This window comes from Scyliorhinus canicula, chromosome 3, assembly GCF_902713615.1.
Source record: "Scyliorhinus canicula chromosome 3, sScyCan1.1, whole genome shotgun sequence".
NCBI lineage: Eukaryota > Metazoa > Chordata > Chondrichthyes > Carcharhiniformes > Scyliorhinidae > Scyliorhinus > Scyliorhinus canicula.
In genome coordinates, this window is record NC_052148.1 from 157,497,539 (window position 1) to 157,522,204 (window position 24,666).

Here is a 24,666-nt window from a genome sequence, read left to right on the forward strand (position 1 = left end):
CAGTACTGATCCACAAGAATGTGGACCAGGTGGAAAGTCACCTCGGAGGGTCTCCCAGGACATTGGAGGCCCCTGGGCAGTCAGATCAGTGCAGGGTGGCCCCCTGGAATGTGGACACCTAGGCACTGTCCAGCTGGCACCTTGGCACTGCCAAGGTGCCCGGGTGGCACTGTCCGGATGCCACGGTGGCAGGGCAAGGTTGCCACTTCCAAGTGGGCCATGCTGATGAAAGGAGGGTGGAGGGGGAGTTTGAAAGATGTGGGTGTGCAGGGCAGGTAAAGTAGGGGCCTCTGGGTGGTTGGGTGTAGACGGGTGGGGGTCATTGAAGGGAGGGGCCGCTGTAAGCGACCCCATAGTGGAGTGTCCTCACTTGGGGGGTGTGGGGTAGTGCCCATGAGTGTGGGGGACCCACATGCTCATCTAGCGATCGGGATCCCTTTTCAAAATGGTGGCCCAATCTGTGAGTTCAGCTCCACAGCGCTGAAAAAAATTCTAAAGGTGTGATCTTCCCAAAGGGGAACAAAGTCCCCGTGTGTCCATGTTTAGCAACGTGTTTCCGGCACTCGCAGTGCTGAGAAACACATGGCTATTCAACGCCACTTGCTTTGAATAAGGGGCCTGAACGAAGAACATGCGGACGAGGCCGCACATAGCCCCATTTTGTACAGTGGGGAGCTCTGCTCGCCAGAACTCCTCATTGTTGCAAGATATCGGGACGTCATTTAAAAATTGCATCCCAATCTCCGAGGCCCCAAAAAGAATCCCGACCTCTTCCCCCCCCCCCTCCCTCCGTCCCAGCCCGAACGCAGCATGGGGTGGTCTCCTGCTTCCCTGCCATCCCCCATGCACCCTCAACACCCACAGCGGGCAACCCCCATCCGATCACGCATGCGTAGAAAATGCCATCTTGGCACCTTGGCAGTGCCAACCTGGTACCCTGGCAGTGCCCCTGCCAGCTGGCTGCTCATCAGGAAACCTCGACAGTGCCAGGCTGGCACCCAGATGGCACTGTTAGTGTGGCAGGCTGGCACTGCCATGGTACCCAGGTGGCACCAGCAGTCCTAGATGCTCAAAGGCCATGGAGCTGAGGGCCTCCAATCCCGTTGGAGACCCCCACGTGTGGTGTTCTGTCTGGTGTCCATCTGGACCAGTACAAAATGGCACTTGCCCGATGTCCACGAAGCGGAGGGATTACCTCGGGAATCTGCATATTAGAGTGAGTCTTACTGCCTCGCTCTAACATGCAGATTTACCAAAAGGCAATCCCATCCATTGTTGGCAGAATTCCCCTTGCAATGCGTCGCGAGATTGCGTTGAATTTTGTGAGTCGTTGGGAGCCGGGTAGATCCCAACCACACTGCGCCACGGCGAGATACTTTTCTGGCGCAGCTTGGCCAGAGGTTCGTGCACTATGTGTGGACTAAACCAGTGAGAAGCTCCCCAGCGCCCAAAAAAGTGACTAAAGTGTCATTGGACTGCGGTGGAGAACTTTCCAGCAAAGCCGGCAGGAAGCTCCCTGAAAAGACCGCCAGAAATGAAATTAGAAATTTTTTCCGAGAGTCGTGCCCAAAGTGACAGACCCACAATTACTATTGCTACTCTTTTGTGCTTTAAACAAAAAACTCAATAGTATCTCTATGCTGTTTAATTTATATTCTCTTTGCAAATGTAACATCTGTGAAAAAAGTCAGAAAAATGTTCAAAGGTTATAAGGAAGAAGGGGAAAGTTGGCGGGGTCTAGGGAGGAATTTCCAGAGCATAATTAGAATAGAACAGTACAGCACAGAACAGGCCCTTCGGCCCTCGATGTTGTGCCGAGCAATGATCACCCTACTTAAACCCACGTAACCCGTATACCCATAACCCAACAATCCCCCCATTAACCTTACACTACGGGCAATTTAGCATGGCCAATCCACCTAACCCGCACATCTTTGGACTGTGGGAGGAAACCGGAGCACCCGGAGGAAACCCACGCACACACAGGGAGGACGTGCAGACTCCACACAGACAGTGACCCAGCCGGGAATCGAACCTGGGACCCTGGAGCTGTGAAGCATTGATGCTAACCACCATGCTACCGTGAGGCTCTCGCAATTGAAATCGCGGGCACTGGAATTTGAAGTGTGAAGTCAAATGCCATTCACTCCCTGAGCTGGAGTGAAAAGCTGTGCATTTAACAGCCTTTTTGTGCATTCTCTCTTTAAAATCATCCTATTCTATTAACTTTTACAAATAATTATTTACATTTAGTTTTCTGGTGGTTTTTCAGAGCATACATTTGGTCGCTTTCCTTTCAGCATAATTACTATACATATGTTCATCAAAACAGAAAAACCTATCACAGAAACACAGGATACATCTTTCAGCCATTCAAGGCCTTTCTGCCATTGTACATTGAGGAGATGGAAACTGGACAAAACCTCATCTTTGTCATGCAATAAAGCTTGTAACTATATTAACTGGAAATGTAGTAAGTAACTTACAGGTTGGAAGTAACTGATTTGCTTTGCACCTTATGTAATGTCAATTTTGGGCATGTTATTTACTTTAAAAAATGTTAGAAATAAGGTACATTTTGGGGGGGAAAAAACATCAAGTTTTACTTCATCTGCCATATGGAGATTTTAATTAAGCATTAATTCACTTGAAATTGAGGATGGATATCGAAGTAAAGGAATGAGCCCTATCAGAAATCAATTGCACACATAATTTCAAATGAAATTGTTTGATGTTTGTTTCCTTGATTACCACACGCAGCTAGAGTTAGACTGTTTCTACCAAGTCGAAATTTCAACTCATGAAATTCTAACATACCATTTTGATCATATCGCCAACGCTAGACTTAAACTTTTCAATTTCATTTCTTTTGAATTCGTTTTTCAGCGCTGTGGTCACCAGCTGCCATATTCTTGGCTTGGGATTTGCGCCTCGGGTCTTCATCCTTCCTGCGAAGGATTTCCATCTAAAGTGTAAAAGTAGTTCATCGTTAGCACATTTTACATAACAAAACGAGAGCATTACAGAACATAATTTCATTATATTGGTTAGTGAGTAAACTGAAGTGGGGCCAGCCGGGTGTTATTTAATTTTGATTTATGTCAAGGCAGGTTCTTTGGCAAAGTTATTTAAAAGATAGTTTAAATTATGGGGTAGGATTTACCGGCCAGCCGTTGCGTGTTTTTTGGCGGCAGAGGCGGCCCATCAGGGGGATTTACCGACCTCGCCATTGTCAACAGGATTTCCTGATGACTGCACCCCTCGTCACCGGGAAACCCGTGCACCGGCACGGGACCGGAATATCCGTCGTGAACTGTCAGTAGATCACGTCCATGATTAAAGTAGAGCACAAAATACAACACAATTCCCTCTGACTGTTTTGAAAATGTATAACTACAAACAAACTAATGAATTAACAGTGTTGTAGTTTTGGGGTTTTTTTTAGGTTTCATCTTGAAATATCCACGATTACTCAGATGACATGTATGAAGTGAGATGGAAAATGTAATGCCGAGCAAGGTTTTCAAGGGTTTAATTGAGAACAATGGACATTCTTATTTTCAGTGTTCACCTGAATCTCTGTTCAGCTCGATAGCTTGCAGCATTTACCAATGAGATTGGGAATTTGTAAATTGAAATTGTCAGGGCATACCTACCAATGGAAAGAGAATATGCTGGAAAGACTCAGCAGGTCAGGCAGTATCTGTGGAGAGAGAACATTTCGACTCTGAAGAGTCATATAGACTCGAAATGTTAAATCAGCTTCTCTTTCCACAGATGCTGCCTGACGTGCTGGAATATTTCCAGCATTTTTTCTTTTTATTTCAGATTTCCAGCATCCAGTTTTGTTTCTATAATCTTACCAATGTGGAGTAGACTTTAGAGTACCATAAATCTTACCCCTCATGCATTTATGAGTGCTGTTGCAATAAAACATAGTTGATATGATGCAATTAGCCAGTTCCATGGCACAATAATAGATAAAATAGATCTTGAAAGAAATAAAAACTTTCCCAATGGTGAATAAGTTTTGAGGGATCAGAATGTTGTAGAGTAACCAGCCGTTATGTACTCTTGTAGTCAAGATGTTGCTGTGACTCGTCCAATTCAGCTTCTGATTAGTATTGATGGTCAGGGACAAAATGCTATGCTTGTCTCCTCTGTATCATGATCACCCCTCTTCTAGACACAATAAGGATTTGGCAAAAAATATAAGCAAGTTACTGCGGATGCTGGAATCTGAAACGAAAGAGAAAATGCTGGAAAACCTCAGCAGTTCTGACAGCATCTGTAGGGAGAGAAAAGAGCTAACGTTTCGAGTCCGATGACTCTTTGTCATAGTTTTGACAAAGAGTCATCTGACTCGAAACATTAGTTCTTTTCTCTCCCTACAGATGCTGCCAGACCAGCTGAGGTTTTCCAACATTTTCTCTTTCATATAAGGATTTGGCAATTCCTTGTTACACAGTTCACCAGCTCCTAATGGTTCTCACAGGAAAAAAATGAGATTTTCCGAACTATGCTGCAAATATGTGAGACTCAATTACTGGGACCAGAGCTTTCCTGTGAAAATCTGGTAAAGTAAGGGATGGTTGAAGGCAGTGTCCAGAGTTAATTTTTCAAATGAATGAGGTAAGGAGTTGAATATAGCTTTCTATGTAATTACCTTATGGTTTTAGATTTTTACCTTGCGTCATGAAGGTCGTGTTTAAGCTTGTACTCAAAGTCATTGGCTGCTTCTAATACTGTTGTCTTAAGGTCTTTGGACACCTGAATAAACAATAAGAGTTGGATTTCCAATAGAACATGTTGTACAAAGAAAATATTCAGAGCCCTTACTTTACTGGTAAAGGTTTCATCTCACTGACACTCAAAAGATCATAAAGAGAAGTATGAAGAGGCCATTCAGCCCATTAAGCCTGCTTGACCATTCAATGAGATCTGATCATGTCTGATCTGATAAAAGCCTTCACTAACTCCACTTTACTGCCTGCCCTTGGAGATCAAGAGTCTACCTTAGCCTGGAACGTATTCAATGATACAGCCTCCACTATTAATTGTTTGAATTAAGGTTAAGTGTACACTTGGTGGAAAGCACCCATTGGATAATTGTGCACATATAAATTGGTTGCACCTTTAAGGGGATTTCAATTAGTTTATTTGTCAAAAGAATATAAAGAGACTTTTTAAAATATTCCTTCATGGGATGTGGGCATCGCTGGCTGGACCAGTATTTATTGCTCTTCCCCAAGGGCATTTAAGAGTCAACCACACTGCTGGGGATCTTGAGTCACATATAGGCCCGAGCAGGTAAGGTTGATAGATTACCTTCCCTGAAGGGCATTAGGGAACAAGATGGGCTTTTTAACGACAATGGTTTCATGATCATCATTAAACTTTTTAACTACAGATTTTACTTAAATTCAAATTTTTACCATCTGCCATGGTGGGATTCGAACCATGATCCCCAGAGCATTATTATGCTGGATCTCTGGGTTACTAGTCCAGTGACAATACCACTACGCCATTGCCTCTGGTGGGTTGTAGAGTTAGAAACTAGCCATTTGTAGTGTCTCACATTGTGAATAATTCTGAAACTGCATAAAGATTTGCTTCTGATCTCCGTCTTTAACAACTAGCTAGAAGAATTTTATCATGACCTTGTATAGCCATGCCCCTGTGGTCGTGCTCGGCCTATTTTACGAAAAGAGCATTATCCCAAGTGAAAGAATCCAGTTCTCATCAGTGTTCTGCGAGACAAACATCACCTTGAAGCAGCTAGGTGCCAGGTCAAATATTCATCCTTTGGAGCAATGTACAGAGAGAACACTGGGTAAGTCACTGATCACAAGTGAGTAAGGCCAGGATCAACGGTTTGTGACTATGCTCTGTGTTAGGATTTACATAGAAACCAATAACTGAGAAAAAGAAACAATTGGCCTCAGTTTCCTTGATCAGGATGCGGGGAGAATTGAGTCATTTTGGGATTTGGAAGAGGATGGGATCTGCAGAAGGAATGGGGACGATAAACTTTGAAATAGACTTTTAAAACAACAGCCATGGAAAGCACAAGTGGCATCAAGGAGATAAATGGGAAAACGAGGAAAAGCAATACATAGGTTACTTCAAAACAATTGGAGTAAGGATTGAATAAATGCATAAATAATTCATAACAAAACTGGAGATTTGGTTATATTTACAAATATGGATCAATATAATAACGGATACCTAAAGTGAAATAATCAAAACAGATTGTGACATACTAATACATTCAATATGTGCAAAATAAAAGAACTAAATACCCTTTCTTTCGCTTCTTCAATACTTTTCATACCATAAACTTTCTTTAAAAGGTATTTCAGAGATAGTACGAGTGCTTCATTGAACAACTTTTGTAGCTTTGTTCCATTAAATGGAAGTCTTTTCTTGCCCATATACCTTTGAAAAGAATAGTTATGATACAGAGTACACAGGTTCAGGAAGTGCTACAAAAGAAATATGGAATAGATCAGCAGAAAGGTGAACAATGCAACATTTCTCTCGGCATTAATCGATAACTGTCAGACATTGTAAATGTAGAAACTCCAGCATAAAGGTAAATGGCCAGTGCCACTACTACTCCTACATAATGATTTTATAATAATAATCTTTATTGTCACAAGTAAGCTTACATTAACACTGCAATGAAGTTACTGTGAAAAGACCCTAGTCGCCACATTCCGGCGCCTGTTCGGATATACAGAGGGAGAATTCAGAATGTCCAAATTACCTAGCAGCACATCTTTCGGGACTTGTGGGAGGAAACTGGAGCACCCGGAGGAAACCCACGCATACACGGGGAGATTGTGCAAATTCTGCACCGAGTGACCCAAGCCGGGAATGGAACCTGGGACCCTGGCGCTGTGAAGCAACATTGTGAGTACCATTTAAAGGCAGGTGACTATCCTATTTTGTTCAAAGGAATTGTTGAAATGAAAATTGCTTAAGCCTCATTTTGCATGTCCCACTTAAAAGTAGCATCAATTTAGTGTTGATGTGTTCATTCTAGTCACAAGCTGACAAACACCCACTCCAACAGATTATCAGTTCATTTATCTCATTGCTGTTTTGAGGACCATAATGTTGGCAAATTGTCTATTGCATTTTATACGTTCCAACTACAGCTTTACTTAAAAAGTCATTTATTGGCTGTTAAGTGATTTGGATATCTTGAGTGCATTAAAAATGTTCTATAAGACTTCCGGTGGTGGCCATGGAGTGAAAGGTCGCACATTTGGCTGCTCCCGCCCTTGGTGGTTTTTCTGTGGCTTTTAAGCTGGATTTCCACAGGGATTTTTCAAAAACAAAGGTGTAAAAGTGAGAAGAGAAGGAGGTGACCACTGGTTTTGGAGCTGCGACCAGGAGAAAATCGAAAAAGGAGGAATCAAAAGTGGGTTGGAAGCGAGGGCTAGAGTTCGAAGGAGGCAATGGCAGGGACGCAGGGTCTGACCTCGCCAGCTCAATGATCGATGGACCAGTTGGTGAACTTCTTGACTGAGAAGTTCACTCAACATCGCAAGGAGTGTGCGGAGAACCTGGCGGTGGATTTGATTAGGGCGGTGGTCGACCGTGTGGAGGAGAGATTGACCCAGGGACAGGCGATCCAGAGGCTGGAGGAGCTGGCGGCGGAACAAGAAGAGCAGTCCACCTCGCTGGCAGCGGAGATCGGGATGCTACAGAACCAACAGAAACGACTGCTGGAGAAAGTGGAGGACCTGGAGAACCACGCTCGGAGACACAATATCCAGATCGTTGGTCTGCTAGAGGGGAAGGAAGGATCGGATGCCAGTGCGTATGTGGGGAAGATGCTGGAGAAGCTGATAGGGAAGGGTGCGTTCCGCAAGCCATTGGAGGTGGACCGGGCCCATAGAGCGTTTATGCGTAAGCCCCAGGGCCGTGAGCCCCTGAGGGTGATGGTGGTACGACTGCATTGGTTCCTAGATAAGGAACATATCATGAGATGGGCCAGGCAGACGAAACGGTGCATGTGGGAAGATGCTGAGATCCGGTGTACCTGGACTAGGGAGCAGAACTCGCAAAGAAGAGGGCGAGTTTTAGGTGGCCCTGTATAAGAAGCAAATAAAGTTTGGACTGCTTTACCCGGCCCGTCTATACGGTCTATGGGTGACCTACGAGGGTCGGAAGCTGTACTTTGGCTTGCCGGGGGACGTGACGGACTTTATGAAGGACAATAACCTGATGGGAAAACAAGGACCTTGAACCTTGACTGTGGAGAACTGAGTTAGAAGTGATGTTTTGTCTTGTAAAAACCTTAGTCTTTTAACTTTGAACATCGCAAATTAAATTACAAAAAGTTGTTTGAGATTCTGCATGTATAATTCCTTTTTCCTTTTTTTCTCCTCGATTTGTTCCATCTGGCTCTGTTCGAAGACGTTTGACTGGATAAGATTTTATTAAGGGATATGGGGTGAGCCTTTGTGCTTGGATCTTGGGAGCAATTGTTTGTTTGTCTTTTTGCCATTGTCCTGGAAACGAGTGGGGTGGAGGGGAACCAGCAGGTGGTAGGATGCTAGACGCCGGGTCGGGAGCTGCCAGGCTAGTTGGGAGGGCTAGTCCACGGAAGCAAAGTGGGGGGTGAGCTCAAAATTAACGTGGGAGGGGAGATGGGGGGAGGCCGTTCAAAAGAGCCCGTGTGTTCACACACTTGAGGCAACTGAAGGCGGACGTGGCTATGTTGCAAGAGACGCACTTGAAGCTGCGAGACCAAGACAGACTGAAGAAGGGTGTTTCATTCAGGATTAGACTTTAACACAAGGGGGGTGGCAATTCTGGTTAATAAAAAGGTGGCATTCGAGGTGGGAAGGATAGAGGCAGACCCGGGGGGTAGATTTATTGTGGTCAGTGGGAAGCTGGAGGGAATGGCTGCATTGTTGGTGAATATATACTCCCCAAACTGGGATGGTGTTGCATTTGCCAGGGGGGGGCTGGGGAAAATTCCGGACCTGGACTCGTACCAGCTGATTATGGGGGGTGGGTTTAACACGGTTCTGGATCCGAGACTAGACCAGTCACTAAAGTGCTGTCAATTTCCAGTTGAGTACTTCAAAATCACTCGAGTGAAGGAGGCGATGGGAATGCACTTAACTCTCTTTGAAGTGGTTGATGTTTGTAAACACTGGTCAGATCACTTCAGAGTTATTGAACCATGAAGGAAGGTAAATGAAGCAAGGTTCACAGCTGTGTGTGTGTGGAAGCTGTCAAATGTGTGGCTCGCCACTCAAGGATCTGAAGTTTAAACATAGGTCACTGCTTTCTCTTTCCAGGAATTGACATGTGTGCTTCCTCAATCTGAGCCAACAGGTGTATTGCCCAGGTGAGTGTTACAGCAGTAATTGTTTTTCACTCTAGCTTCCAGACAGTGGGTCTCTTTTCTGTGGGGGCCTTCCTAACAGGTCTCTCTGTTTTCATGGGGGCTTGCAGACAGGGGTCTCATTTCTCTTGGGTCTGTGAGGGGATCTCGGGAGGGGTCCCTTCCTTTAGGGATTGTCGGTGGGGATCTGCCTATTTAAGGAGTCTCTGGGGGTCCCACTTTTTAAGAGTATCTGTGGGTCCCTTTCTTTAGGGCGTCTCTGGGGGATCCCCTATTTAGGGGACTGTCTGGGGGTCTCTATTTAGGGTGTCTCTGGGATGGCTGTGGGAAGGGGTGGTCTGGTGGGGGTGGGGTGGGCAGTTCTGGCATTGTGTGGGGGGAGAGGGTGGCCCTCAGATGGACTTTGGGGCCAATACCTGGAGTGATTCCCAGCACAGAGGACCAGAGAATCACGCGGGAGAATATGGTCCCCAGCCTGTTAAGTGGATGCAATTTGGGTCATTAAGACTCATTTGCATCCTCCTCCCACTGGTGTGCGGGCACGAACCTCGATCCTGCTGCCAGCAGACAGCCGGAGCATCCATTTTTTTCCCCGACGCCCAATTCTCCGCCACATTGGGAACCCCACTACTGGCGACGGGTGGCAGAGAATTTTGCCCATTAACTCTGGGAAATTACTTATTGCCATTCAGGTCTCCCAGGTACAAAGTTACTGCCCCTCACCATTTCACCAGGAGAGATTTAAAGGACAGTGGCTACAATACCTGTCGGCCCAGTGATAATAGGAAGTCAAATAGCTTTTCAGTAAGCTAATCATAACTGGAATGTTGATGGGATATTAATCATCCCCCAATTATACTTCAATCACACTAGCTCCAACCTATTGTGTAGACAATGATACTGCCATAATACTGAAAAAATGGGATCTATCACTACCATGTTTGCCCCTAATAAGAGGAAGAGCAGGAGCAGGAAAATATCTGAATGAGTGGTAATTTCACCATCAATTTGACTGTGTTCAAAATGTTACAGATATTTAATTTAAAATTTTTTAAAGGCACTTACCAGTCAATACCAGCATCCAATTCCTTTTCAGCTACCAACCTTACAAGACTTTGCATTTTGTCAGTGTCTTTTTCAAAATGTTGGGAAAGAAATTTACTAAAATCACCAATGGCAGTTTCCTGTAGGTAAAAAGAGCCAAAACAACTTATGGGAAATGATACGGCAACGGTTAAAAGAAATACTCCGTCTGCTGAAAGAAGAAGAAATACAACTAGAATGTACATTGCTCCATCGTTAGCAAACATACAGGCAGATTATCCTGTTACTGCAAAGTGTTGCCAGATAGTTTGTGAACAGTACAAGGTTGAATTGTCGGCTGGTGAGGACAAGCATGATGGACATCATGATCTTTTCTGATGTATGACAATGTAAGAAGTCTGGAGGAACTAGTCCTTTATTCCTTTTTTTGACATGATGGTGACACTCAAACAGTACTGCTCCATTTGTGCTGGAGTCAGTGAATAAACTAGGTTGGGCAAAGTAATGGCCAGAGGTTGGTTGTACATGAGATGTGCCTTTAGATCATGATAGAGGATTTGTGGGGTAGAAAGGATAGAAATGAAGGTCAAATGAAAGCCACAGTGTGGAAGCACTTGGGGAAAGGAAAGTCACATAATTTTTTTTACTCATTCATGGGTCTCTGGGGAAGCCAGTATTGCCCATTTCTAATTATCTTTGAGTAAGATGGTGGTGAGCCACCTTCTTGAACCACTGCGGTGTGTGTGGTGAAAGTACAGTGCTGTTCGGCAAGGAATTCCTGGATTTTGACACAGTGATGATGAAGGGATGGAGTTATATGTCCAAGTCAGGATGGTATGTGAATTGGAGGGGAACTTGAGGGATAGCAGTGTGCTTGTTGCCCTTGTTTTTGTAGATAGCAGAGGTTGCAGTTTTGTGAGGTGCTGCTGAAAAATTGGGCGCATTGCTGCAATATCTGGACAGCATGGTAGCACAGTGGTTAGCACTGTCGCTTCACAGCTCCAAGCTCCCAGGTTCAATTCCCGGCTTGGGTGACTGTGCGGAGTCTGCAGGTTCTCCTTGTGTCTGCGTGTGTTTCCTCCAGGTGCTCTGGTTTCCTCCCACAGCCTTAGGGCATGCAGGTTCGTTGGATTGGCCATGCTAAATTGCCCAGTGTTCAAAGGGGTTGGGTGGGGCTGTTGGGTTACGGGTATGGGGCGGAGGTGTGGGCTTTAGTGGAGTGCGCTTTCCAAGGGCCAGTGCAGACTCGATGGGCCGAATGGCCTCCTTCTGCACTGTAAATTCTATGTCTATGTATCTTACGCATGATATACATTGTGCACACAGCTCACTGGAGATGAAGGAAGTGAAAGTTTAAGATAGTGACTGTGGTATCAATCAACAATCCCTGCAATTTTGTTTTGAGTGCACAAGCAATTTCTTTAAGGTAAAGGGACTGGCTTATGCACAGACAGCCTGGAAATACATTGGTTGGCAAGCAGTTTAGAGGACACATGGATGACAATCCAGCAGGCTGCTTTGTCCTTGATTATGCTGAGCTCCTTAAGTGTTGTTGGGAGTTGCACCCATCCACACAAGGAGACAGAATTCCATCAGATTCCTGCCTTGTGCATTGTCAATGGTGGACGCACTTTGCAGAGTCAGCACAAAATACACATCCTGTGACCCGCTCTTGTAACTACAGTATTTATAATTTTGTTATGTTTCTGGTAAAAGGTATCCTCTCAGATGAGGGGCGTTGATTTGTCAATGGTATTGCCATTGAATGTCATAGGGAGGTGGTTAGACACACTCTTTGGAGAAGATCATTGTCTGGCACTTGTGTGGCAGGAATGTTACTTTGCCACTTGTCAGGCAGGCCTAAATGTTATTCAGGGATTGCTGAATGCAGGCACAAGGAGTTCCAAATGGAACTGAAAGTTATGAAATCATAAACGAACACCCCCAAATCTGACCTTATGATGGAGGGAAAGTCATTGGTGAAGCAACTGAAGATAGGCCTATGATAATTCCTCATTTAATATCCTGAGGATCTCTTGCATAAATCTGCATCACAACCACAATCATCTTGTATTCGATATGACTTCAACCAGTGAACAGCTTTCTCCTGATTCCCATTAACTTCAGTTTTACTGGTATGCCATAATGCCAGACATTCTCAAACACTGCCTAGATGTCAAGGGCAGTCCTTCTCACCTCACCTCTGGGATTGAGCTCTTTCTCCAGATTTGGACTAAGGCTGGAATGGAATCTGGAGCTGAGTGGTCCTGGCAAAATCTAAGCTGAACATTAGTGGGTAAGTGCTGTTTTATGTCAATGACACCTTCCATTACTTTGCTGATGTTAGAGAGGAGACCGACAAGACCGTATCTCACCAGATTGGATGTGTCCTACTTTTTATGAACAGGTAAAACAGCTTGGCTAGAGGCACAGCTAGTTCTGGAACTCAAGTTTTCAGATGTTATCAGGCATAGCCTTCATATAATGCACTCAGACATTTCTTAACACACAGACAGTGAATTGAAATGGTTAAAGACCAGCTTCTGTGATGCTGGAAACCTCAAGAGGAGGCTGAATGGATTAGCCACTCAGTCCTTCTGGCTAAGTATGGTTGAAAATATTTCAGTCTTGGATTTTGAACTCACATGCTGGATTCTGCCATCATTGAGGATGGGGTGTTCATGGAGCCTTCTCCTCCTATTAATTGTTTACTTGCCCACTAACTTTCACAACTGAGCTGCACAGCTTTCATCTCCTCCATTGGTTGGTTGCTGGGATGCTTAGGATTGTCCAAAGCATGTGGCTGCATTCTTCAGTATGCACAAGTATTGTAGTTTTAAAGAATGGACGCAATAATTATACCTGGTGCTACTCCTGGCATACACTTTTTTAAAAAAAATAATTTTTATTGAAAAATGTTGAATTTATACAACAATAGCGCACCATAGTAAAATACCGAAAATAACAATAATATTAACAATCATAAACATTCGTCTCACCTCCATGAACAACACATCATTTTACCAACAACGCAAATTAACACAATATAAAGTTACAGAATAGACCCTACAATATGAAACAATGCCCCCCCCCCCCCCCCCCCCCCCCCCCCCCCGGGTTGCTGCTGCTATTGACCAAGATACCTATCTTTGAGCCAGGAAGTGCAGAAAAGGCTGCTATCGTTTATAGAACCCTTGTATTGATCCTCTCAGGGCAAATTTGACCCTTTCCAATTTTATAAATCCCGCCATGTCACTGATCCAGGTCTCCACACTTGGGGGCCGTGCATCCTTCCACTGTAGCAGAATCCTTCGTCGGGCTACTAGGGACGCAAAGGCCAGGACACCGGCCTCTTTCGCCTCCTGCACTCCCGGCTCTACCGCAACTCCAAAAATCGCGAGTCCCCACCCTGGTTTGACCCTGGATCCAACCACCCTCGACACCGTCCCCGCCACCCCCTTCCAGAATTCTTCCAGTGCTGGGCATGCCCAGAACATATGGGCGTGATTCGCTGGGCTCCCCGAACATCTGGTGCACCTGTCCTCACCCCCAAAGAACCTACTCATCCTAGTCCCGGACATGTGGGCCCGGTGCAGCACCTTAAATTGGATGAGGCTAAGCCTCGCACATGAAGAGGAAGAGTTGACCCTCTCCAAGGCATCCGCCCAAGTCCTGTCCTCTATCTGCTCCCCGAGTTCCTCCTCCCATTTAGCCTTCAGCTCCTCCACTGACGCATCCTCCACCTCCTGCATTACCTTATAGATGACAGACACCTTCCCCTCTCCGACCCACACCCCCGAAAGCACTCTGTCCATCGTCCCCCACGAGGGCAGCAGAGGGAATCCCTCTACCTGTCGCCTAGCAAACGCCTTTACCTGCAAGTATCTGAACATGTTCCCTTGGGGAAGGCCAAATATATCTTCCAGTTTCCCCAGGCCCACAAACCTCCCGCCAATAAACAGGTCCCTCAATTTGCTGATGCCCGCCCTTTGCCACCCCCTAAATCCCCCATCCCTGTTCCCCGGGATGAACCGATGGTTGCCACGCAGTGGAGCCTCCATCGAGCCCCCTGTTTCCCCCCCCATGCCATCTCCACTGTCCCCAGATTCTTAGGGTCGCTGCCACCACCGGGCTCGTGGTAAACCTCTTAGGGGAGAGCGGCAACGGGTGCCATGGCACCCAGGCTCGTACCTCTACATGACGCCATCTCCATTCTTTTCCACGCCGCCCCTCCCCCCTCCATCACCCATTTACGCACCATTGACACATTGGCCGCCCAATAGTACCCCAGAAGGTTGGGCAGCGCCAGTCCGCCTCTATCCCTCCCTCGCTCCAGGAACACCCTCTTCACTCTCGGAGTCCCATGTGCCCACAAAAAGCTCAAAATACTGCTAGTCACTCTCCTAAAAAAGGCCCTGGGGATAAAGATGGGCAGGCACTAAAAGAGGAACAAGAACCTCGGAAGCACCATCATGTTGATGGACTGTACCCTCCCCGCCAACGATAATGGCAGCATGTCCCACCTCTTGAACTCCTCCTCCATCTGATCTACAAGTCTGGTGAAGTTATGTTTGTGAAGAGTCCCCCAGTCCCTGGCCACCTGCACCCCCAGGTACCTAAAGCTCTCACCTTCCCGCCTAAGTGGGAGCCTACCAATTCCTTCCTCCTGGTCTCCAGGGTGCACCACAAACACCTCACTCTTGCCTAAATTTAATTTATAACCTGAAAAGGTCCCAAACTCAGCTAGCAACTCCATCACTCCCGGCATCCCTCCCACCGGGTCCGCCACATACAGTAACAGGTCATCGGCATACAACAACACCCTATGTTCCTCTCCACCTCGCACCAAGCCTCTCCACCTATCTGAATCCCTCAACGCCATCGCCAGCGGCTCGATTGCCAGTGCAAACAACAAGGGGGACAGGGGGCAACCCTGCCTGGTCCCTCGGTAAAGCCGGTAAAGTACTCCGACCTCCTCCTATTCGTGGCCACGCACGCCATTGGGGCCTCATATAGCAGCCTTACCCATCTAATGAACCCTTCACCAAATCCAAACCTCCCCAACACCTCCCATAGGTACCCCCACTCCACTCTATCGAAGGCCTTCTCTGCATCCAGCGCCACCACTATCTCTGCCTCCCCCTCAATCGCCGGCATCATGATGACATTCAACAATCTCCGCACATTCGTGTTCAGCTGCCTTCCATTCACGAAACCTGTCTGGTCCTCGTGCACAGCCCCTGGCACACAGTCCTCTATCCTGGTGGCCAGGATTTTTGCCAGGACCATAGCATCCACGTTGAGGAGAGATATGGGCCTGAATGAACAACACTGCTGGGGGTCCTTGTCCCTCTTTAAAATTAACGAGATCAGCGCCCGCGACATTGTCGGGGGCAAAGTCCCCCCTTCCCACGCTTCATTGAGTGTCCGCACCAGCAAGGGGCCCACTAGGTCCACAAACTTTTGATAAAATTCCACCGGGAACCCATCCGGCCCCGGTGCCTTCCCTGACTGCATCTGCCCGATCCCCTTAACTAGCTCCTCCAGCTCAATCGGCGCACCCAACTCCTCCACCTTCTCCTCCTGCACCTTCGGGAAAGAAAGCCCGTCAAGGAACCGCTCAATTCCCCTCCTCTCCCCCGTTGGCTCCGACCGGTACAGTTCCCCGTAAAAGTCCTTGAAGACCTCATTGACCTCTACCCCCTTCCGCACCACATTCCCACTCTTGTCTCTCACTCCAGCAATTTCCTTAGCCGCATCCCGCTTACGGAGCTGATGAGCCAACATCCTACTCGCCTTTTCACCATGTTCGTACACTGCCCCTTGTGCCTCCGCCTTTCTAGTGGTCAGCAAATCAAATTTAGCCTGCAGGCTGCGCCTCTCCCCAACAGTCCCTCCTCTGGTGCCTCTGCATACCTCCTGTCCACCTCCAGCATCTTTCCCACCAGTCTATCCCTCTCACTCCTCTCGCTCCTCTCCCTGTGTGCCCGGATGGATATCAGCTCCCCACGAATCACTGCCTTCAGGGCTTCCCAGACCATCCCCACCTGGACCTCCCCCGTATCATTCACCTCGAGGTACCCCTCAATACTTGCCCGGACCCTCCTACACACCTCCTCCTCCGCCAACAACCCCACATCCAACCGCCACAACGGACGCTGGTCCCGCACCTCCCCCATCTCCAACTCTATCCAATGCGGAGCGTGGTCGGAGATTGCAATGGCCGAATATTCGGCCTCCTCCACTCTCGGAATCAGTCCCCTACTCACCACGAAGAAATCTATCCGAGAGTAGACTCTACGTACGTGGGAGAAGAAAGAGTACTCGCGTGCCCTCGGCCTCACAAACCTCCATGGATCCACCCCACCCATCTGATCCATAAACCCTCTCAGTACCTTGGCCGCCGCCGGCCTCCTACCCATCCTAGAGCTGGACCGATCCAGTGAAGGATCCAACACCGTATTAAAGTCCCCCCCCATGATCAGACCTCCCGCCTCCAGATCCGGGACCCGTCCCAACATCCGCCTCATAAAGCCCGCATCGTCCCAATTTGGGGCATACACACTAGCCAGTACCACCTTCTCTCCTTGTAGCCTGCCCCTAACCATAACATATCTACCCCCCTTATCCGCCACCACCTCCGATGCCTCAAACAACACATTTTTCCCCACCAGAATCGCCACTCCCCGGTTCTTCACATCCAACCCAGAGTGGAAAACCTGCCCCACCCATCCCTTCGTCAGGCGGACCTGGTCCGTCACCTTCAGGTGGGTCTCCTGAAGCATTGCCACATCTGCCTTTAGCCCCTTCAGATGAGCCAGTACCCTCGACCGCTTCACCGGCCCATTCAACCCTCTCACATTCCAGGTGACCAACCGGATCAGAGGGCGTCCCGCCCCCCTCCCCCGTCGACTAGCCATAGCCCGTCAACTGCCCGCCCCAGGCCAGCACCCCCTGCCCGACCCAGTCCCCACAGCGACAACACCTCACCTCTGTCCCCCCAGCCCCCACCAGCTCCTTCCTGACCCTACCAGCAGCAAACCGGTATTCCCCTTTCCCCCCTCCCTTCCCCCCCAGGCTAGGAACCCTCCCAGCCGCGAACCGTCCTCCATTGTACTTCCGTGGGTCAGCTAACTTCTGCTGACCCCGGAAACTCCCGCCAATAACCCGACCCCTCCAAAAGTGGGATCATCCCCCATCCTGTCCCTCCTCCAGGCACCGCTCCAGCGCGGGGAAGAACCAGTTAAGGCCCCGCCTCCCCCGTCACCATCTCCGCCCCCCAGCCCCGCAGCGCGGGAAACCAGAGGAAAGCCCGCGCTTTCGCACTGCCCCACCACACCCTTCTGACGCAGCTCTCAAATACCAGCCTCACTCCATACCCCCAACCCGACATAGAATACAACAAACCCCCCAACCCTCCCCGCAAGATACACAACTCAACCAATGCCCCACAGCAGAAATAAAAACATAGCAGAACAACACCCCCATAAATAACCATATCAAAATTGCAAAAGTACAAACAAAAAAAAAGAGAACACAGCAACAGCAGAATCCAGAGCTAAAATAATACAACCGACCCCGCAACCACAAATCCAGAGTTCAAGTCCGGTTTCTCCGTCTGCACGAAGGCCCACGCCTCCTCCGGGGAATCAAAATAATAATGCCGGTCCGAATAAGTTACCCACAGGTGCGCGGGCTGCAACATTCCGAACTTTATCTTTATCCAATTAAATCCGGACCGCCGCTTAGCCACCTCCGCATTCCAATCCTGGTAGATCCGTACTACCCCATTCTTCCACTTGCTGCTCTTCACCTTCTTGGCCCAGCGCAGCACACACTCCCGATCACTGAACCGGTGGAAGCTCACCAGCACCACACGCGGGGGTTCATTTTCCTTAGGCCTCCTGGCCGGCACTCTGTGTGCTCCCTCCAGCTCCAAGGGCAGATGGAAAGACCCGGCCCCCACTAACGAGTTCAGCATTATAGCCACATAGGTTGTCAGGTCCGACCCCTCCAGCCCCTCCACAAGGCCCAAGATCCACAGGTTTTTCCGCCTCATGCGGTGATCAAGCTCCTCGAAGCGTTCCTGCCACTTCTTGTGGAGTGCCTCGTGCCCCTCCACCTTACTCACGAGGACCACGGCCTCCTCCTCTCGTTCAGTGGCCTGCGTCTGCAACTCCTTGATGGCAGCATCCTGGGTGGTCTGAATCTCCGACAGCCTTCTGCTTGTTTCCTGCAGAGAGCTCAGTACCTCAGCCTTGAAGTCTGTGAAGCAGCACAGAAGAGCAGCCAATTGCTCCTGGGCCCACTGTTTCCACTCCTCTGGAGCTCTGCCGGTGGCCATCTTGGATCCCTTCCCCCGTTTTTTCTGGGGAGCTGCTGCTGCTTTTTCCCCCTTTCCACTCCGAGTTCGAGTCATGGACTGCGGGGAAAGTCGTTCAGCACACCTTCCCCCTCCGGGAGACGTCGAAAAATTTCCGTTTTGGGCTCTAAAAAGAGCCGAAAATTCCGTTTAAAACGGGAGCTCCCAAATGTGTGGCTTCCTACTCCATCACAGCCACCGGAAGTCCCCCTGGCATACACTCTTACACGCATAGAAACATGAGTGCAAGAGTGGGCCATTTGGCCCTTCAAGTCTGCTCCACCATTTAATAAGACCATGGCTATTCAGTTGTGGTCTCAGATCCATGTTCCTGTCTGGCCCCCCTCCAATAACTCTGGATTCCCTTGCTTAAGCAAGTGGATCGCACTGTGGCTTCACAGTGCCAGGGTCCCAGGTTCAATTCCCACTGGGTCACTGTCTGTGCGGAGTCTGCACGTTCTCCCCGTGTCTGTGTGGGTTCCCTCCGGGTGCTCCGGTTTCCTCCCACAGTCCAAAGAGGAGCAGATTAGGTAGGTTGACCATGCTAAATTGCCCTTACTATTGGGTTATGGGGATAGGGTGGAAGTGAGGGCTTAAGTGGGTCGGTGCAGACTTGATGGGCCAAATGGCCTCCTTCTGCACTGTATGTTCTATGTTAACAAAAATCTTTCTAACTCAGTCTTGAATACATTTAAAGACACAGCCTCCATTATTTTCTGAGGAAGCGAATTCCACACATCAACGACCCTTTGGGAAAAACGTTTCTCCTCATCTCTAAACATCTGGGTATCCACCCAATCAAGTCCCCTCAGGATCTTTTTTTTAAAAATGAGATCACCTCTCATTCTTCTAAACCCCAATGGGTATAAGCCTAACCTGTACAACCTTTATTTATAAGACAATTCCATCATTCCAGGAATGAGTCCAGTAAACCTTCTATGAACTGCCTCTCAAGTGAATACTGTACACAGTGGGGTGAATTCTCAGTACTGGGTTGCCTGAAGCATGTTTCCTCATGGATGGAGAATCTGGCGCTGGATTCTAGATGATGGAGCTAAGTGTTGACGCCGTTGTAAAGACCGTAGAGTTTATGACGGCGTCAGTGGGCCCCCAGGTCAATTGATTCAGCGACACACAAGGGGCCAGCACAGGTGCCGCAGAAAGCTCCCGAGGGAGCCACCGCCAATACTCGACGTCGCGACATTGATGCGACGGCGTGGCGCCTTAAAAAAGATCTCCCCGATCACACATCTGTCGCAGGGAAGATGGCCGCCCGCCGTGCAGCGCCGTGATTTTGAGGGAGAACTAGACACCCTCCTAGATACCGCAGAGCAGAGGAGGGGTGGGGGGGGGGCGGGTTCTGCACCCCGGACCCGGCCACAGGACACCAGCCACCATCATCTGCCGTTCGTGAGCAGAGGTGGTCGAGGCCGTCAGTGCTATCGGGCCAGTTGCCAGGAGAGGTGAACAGTGCCGAAAGAAGCTGCACGACCTACTCGGGTCAGCCAGGGTTAGTACTCAGCACTGTGTCCCTGGCACCAACCCCTCTACCCCACACGTGAGCCCCCCCCCCCCCCCCCTCTACCCCACACGTGAGCCCCTCCCCCATAGTGGGACGGTCCCACTCCTGCCCTGACCCACATGGCTACACCCATCCATGCCCTGTGCACCAAGGCCATCACAGACCCAATCGATGAGCCGCATGTGTCGGACCGTCTAACACTGTTGATGTTTGTGTGCTCCCCACCCCCACCAGGAGAGGTCCGCCCATAACCGCAGGGAGGGGAGAAGACCGGGGATGTAGCGCCTGAATTGTCTCCCCTCACTGTGCCCGAGCAGAGGGCACTTGACATAGTTGGCGGGTCCAAGGAGCGGGAGGTTGCCGAGTTCGGGTCCGGGCCACCAAGTGAGAAAGCCCCTCTGCCTGGCCATGGCCCTTCACAACACAGTTGTGCCAACCCCCACCCCCTCAGCCCACCCCCCTCACACCAATCCCTCAGGCCACCCCACTCCCTCAGCCCACCCCACCCCTTCACCACAACACATCCCCTCCTCTGTCTAACCATATATGCTGCCTTGTCTCTTACAGGACCAGCCAGCGATGTTCCAGGCACATCCGGTGTCCCCCACCCCCAGCCAGTGCCAGGGCCGGTGCCCCCCAGGGACGCAAGCATCGATGGGGAGTGCAGCCACCTCAACAGCCTTGCGTCCGACACGAGCCAGGACACATCTACATAGGACATATCTCCACAGGGGACAAAAACAGAGGGACGGACACACAGTACACAATGACACAGGGGAGGGACACACAGGTGACGGACAAACAGGAATCCAACAGACAGCACACAACAACACAGGAGATGCCGGATTTCAGGTCCGATGATGACTTTCCAGCACTGCTATCACCCACATCCTCCACCATCGCAGAGACTATCACCTCGGTTGAGATCTTTAGTGACGAAGCTCCTGCGACACATACTGGTGCGCACCACACAGCCGCTCCAATTCAGCAGGTGGAGGTAGAAGCAGTCGAGGGGGCGGATGGTCGGGGGGCAGCCGGCCCCAGCAACCAGCTGTCGCCCAGACGGGTCCCGGGTTCCTGGAATTTTCACTCCCATCCATTGATCTGATGCAGTCAGCGACCCAGGGACCAGACAATCGGCTGACGTCCGACTTGCAGCACCTGCAGACGCAGGTGGAAGAGTTCAACCACGTGCAGGAGCAGGGAGTGGTGCCGGTCATGCGTGTCACCCAGGCCGAAACCACACAGGTGGCGTCCGCGGTGGAGACAATGGGGCGAAGGTGTCAGACATGGGTCAGGTTATGACAGGCATGGGGCTATCTGTACAGGCGGGGTCGTGACCGAGGACGAGGCTGCCCACTCACAGGCAACCATGTGCCAGAGCCATCTGCAGATTGCAGCGGCGCTCCACACTGTGGCCCATTTTCAGCAGGCCATGGCTGAGAGCATCGGCGGCATTGCTCAGGTGATGGCCCAGTCCCAGCAGGCCATGGCTGACAACATCCACGCCATTGACCAAGTGCTGGCCGGCGTCGTACAGACCCAGAGGGAGATGGTGCAGTTCCAGAGGGAGATGGTGCAGTCCCAGAGGGAGATGGTGCAGTTCCAGAGGGAGATGGTGCAGTCCCAGAGGGAGATGGTGCAGTCCCAGAGGGAGATGGTGCAGTTCCAGAGGGAGATGGTGCAGTTCCAGAGGGAGATGGTGCAGTCCCAGAGGGAGATGGTGCAGTCCCAGAGGGAGATGGTGCAGTTCCAGAGGGAGATGGTGCAGTTCCAGAGGGAGATGGTGCAGTTCCAGAGGGAGATGGTGCAGTTCCAGAGGGAGATGGTGCAGTTCCAGAGGGAGATGGTGCAGTCCCAGAGGAAGGTCTCACAATCCCAGAGGGAGGTGTCACAATCCCAGTCAGGCATGGCCCACTCCCTGAGCTCCATAGCCGCTAACGTTCAGACCTGGTCGATACTATTGCAGGCCTCCGTGACTGGCAGCGGCAGTTATCGGGGGTGCCTTGGGGGAGGGCTCCGCTCGCACCTGCGTCCCATGGAGAGGCCTGGGGGCCATTGGGCATCTCGAGGGAGGAGGAGGTGCTGGGCACCTTACCGGTGACTCCTGCACGGGAGGACCTGGAACACCGCATCACCTTGGACTCCCCCACCCCCTACCGTCCCTGGTGCATCTGGTGGGCAATGGGCAGAGCAGGGCGGCACCACGCCAGCCGGGGCACCCAAGGAGCAGCCAGCCACATCCAGGCTGGGCAGTCCCTGGAAACGTGCACCAACAGTGTCACAGCAGTCCACCTCCACTCCTTGAGCCGTCTGGGGAACCATGTAGACGTAGTGATAGGGCCCGTAAGTTAGACACTTAGTAAGTTTGCACAGGTGCAGGGCACACTTCAGTTATTGGGGCTAGGGCACATGTGTATAACTTTACAAATTAAACACATTTTATCACCGATGGAAGCTGATCTGTGCTGTTCGATGTGTGCGGGGGTGGGGAGGGAGATTAGTGCCACTGTGGCGGAGGGGGTGATGGAACATTGAATACTGGTGGACTTGCCGTGCAGCTCCAGTAACCCCCCCCACTGGACGTCCACACTACCCCGCCCCCAGCTAAAAGGTGGAGTGTTTTAGTGTGTGCATGAGTCAGACATTGGGTATTGATTTGGAGATCAGAGCTCATTGCAGAACGGGCTGTTATCATCCTCCATGCCATGGACCAGTCCCGCTGTCACTGGCAACCCTGTGTCCCCAGCTCGATGTTCCGCAGGTGGATGTGTAATTGAGGGGTGGTGTGCATGCGGGTGTTGCGATGGTGTGGGAGGGAGGGGAGTTGGTGGTGGGGCAGGTGACTCTGGTCGGTGGTGAGGTGGTGCCGTTTTGTGGTGTCCGTGTCCCTGCGCATCAGAGAACCCCCCCCCCCCCCCACCTAGTTGGTAAAACGTGCGGCTATTAACTCATCCCGTGCTCGCTGACCCTGCCGGTGGGGTAGTGCGGCCTCCCACCCATGTTCAACCCCATGTTCCGCCTGTTCCCTTCTCCTCTTCTACCTCCATACCTCTATATTGTAGAGGACGCAGCAGACCACAACGATGCGGCCAAACCTCCTCGAGTTATACTGGAGAGCCCCTCCAGAACGGTCCAGCAACCTGAAGCGTATTTACAGGACCCCAAAGCACCCCTCGACCACACCCCTGGTCGCACAGTGGGCCTCATTGTAGCGGGTCACCGCATCGGTCTGTGGCCTCTGTATATGCGTCATCAACTAAGACCGCAACAGGTAACCCCTGTCGCCCACCAACCAGCCTTGCAGCCGTGGGGGGGGGGTGTCCCTCGACCATACCAGGGATGAATGATTGCGCCAGCATGAAAGAGTCATGCACGCTGCCCAGGTACTAGGCGCAGCCGTGCAAGATCTTCACCTGGTGGTCACAGACCAACTGCATGTTCATGGAGTGGTAACCCTTCCTGTTCATGAACATCGGCCTGTTATACGATGGTGGCTGCAGGGCTACGTGCACCCCATCGATCACCCCCTGGACCATGGGCAACCTTGCGACGGTGGTGAAACCCGCGCCTGGGCATCCTGGTGGGCGCGGTCCACGGGGAATTATATGTAGCGGTCCGCAAGGGCATTCAGGGTGTCAGTCACGGCACGATGCATCTGTGCACCGACGCCTGGGAGATGCCGGACTGGTCCCCACTCGACGACTGGAACGAACCCGTGGCATAGATGTTTAGGGTGACCGTAAACTTGATGGTCACCGGGAGAGTGTGTCCTCCCCCAGTCCCACGCGGTGCCAAATGTGCCATCATGTGGCATATGTGAGCCACGGTTTCCCGGCTCATCGGCTGTCTCCTCTTGCATGCCCTGTCTGGGTGTTCCTGGAAGGACATGTGGCACTGGTACACACGGGGCCTCACCAAGCGCCTCCGCAGTAACATCTCCCCCTCCTCCTCCTCATTGTCATCGTCTTCCTATGACTCCCCCTCGTCTTGTCCCTCCTCCTTGGCCTGTCGAGTAGGCGGACCTGCAGCCTGAGTGGCTGGCACCTGCCCCTCTGCGGCCTGCTTCTCTGCTGTGGCCTCCGCCTCCTCTCTGAGCTGCCCCCGCTCATGCTCCCACAGGGCGGCATGCAGGGCAGTGGCCCCAGCATCAGCGGCCAACGTTGCTGGGTGGTGGCCAAACTTTATGATCTGCAGGGGATGAGGGGAAACAATATGTGATCATGGCACATACACCCATCCACAACCAGGTGCTATGGCCTACATGGTCACCCCGATTGGCACCGTGCGCCCCAGCCACGCATGTTCCCCCACCCCCGCCCAGTCAGTGCGTCCGCACCTGTTGCCTGTCCCTCCCGCCAGGGCCAC

General features: G+C 50.5%; 1 protein-coding gene across 1 annotated transcript in view; it reads right to left on the reverse strand.

Moving 5' to 3' along the window:
* Window positions 1–24,666, reverse strand: part of LOC119963044 — a 146,287-nt gene that overhangs the window by 2,195 nt on the left and 119,426 nt on the right. Inside the window, exons 19-22 of the mRNA XM_038791554.1 lie at window positions 10,436–10,554; window positions 6,303–6,438; window positions 4,688–4,770; window positions 2,818–2,965 (exon numbers count right to left, since the gene is read on the reverse strand). Coding sequence (XP_038647482.1) covers window positions 2,818–2,965; window positions 4,688–4,770; window positions 6,303–6,438; window positions 10,436–10,554 — 486 coding nt within the window. The remainder of the gene's footprint in view (window positions 1–2,817; window positions 2,966–4,687; window positions 4,771–6,302; window positions 6,439–10,435; window positions 10,555–24,666) is intronic.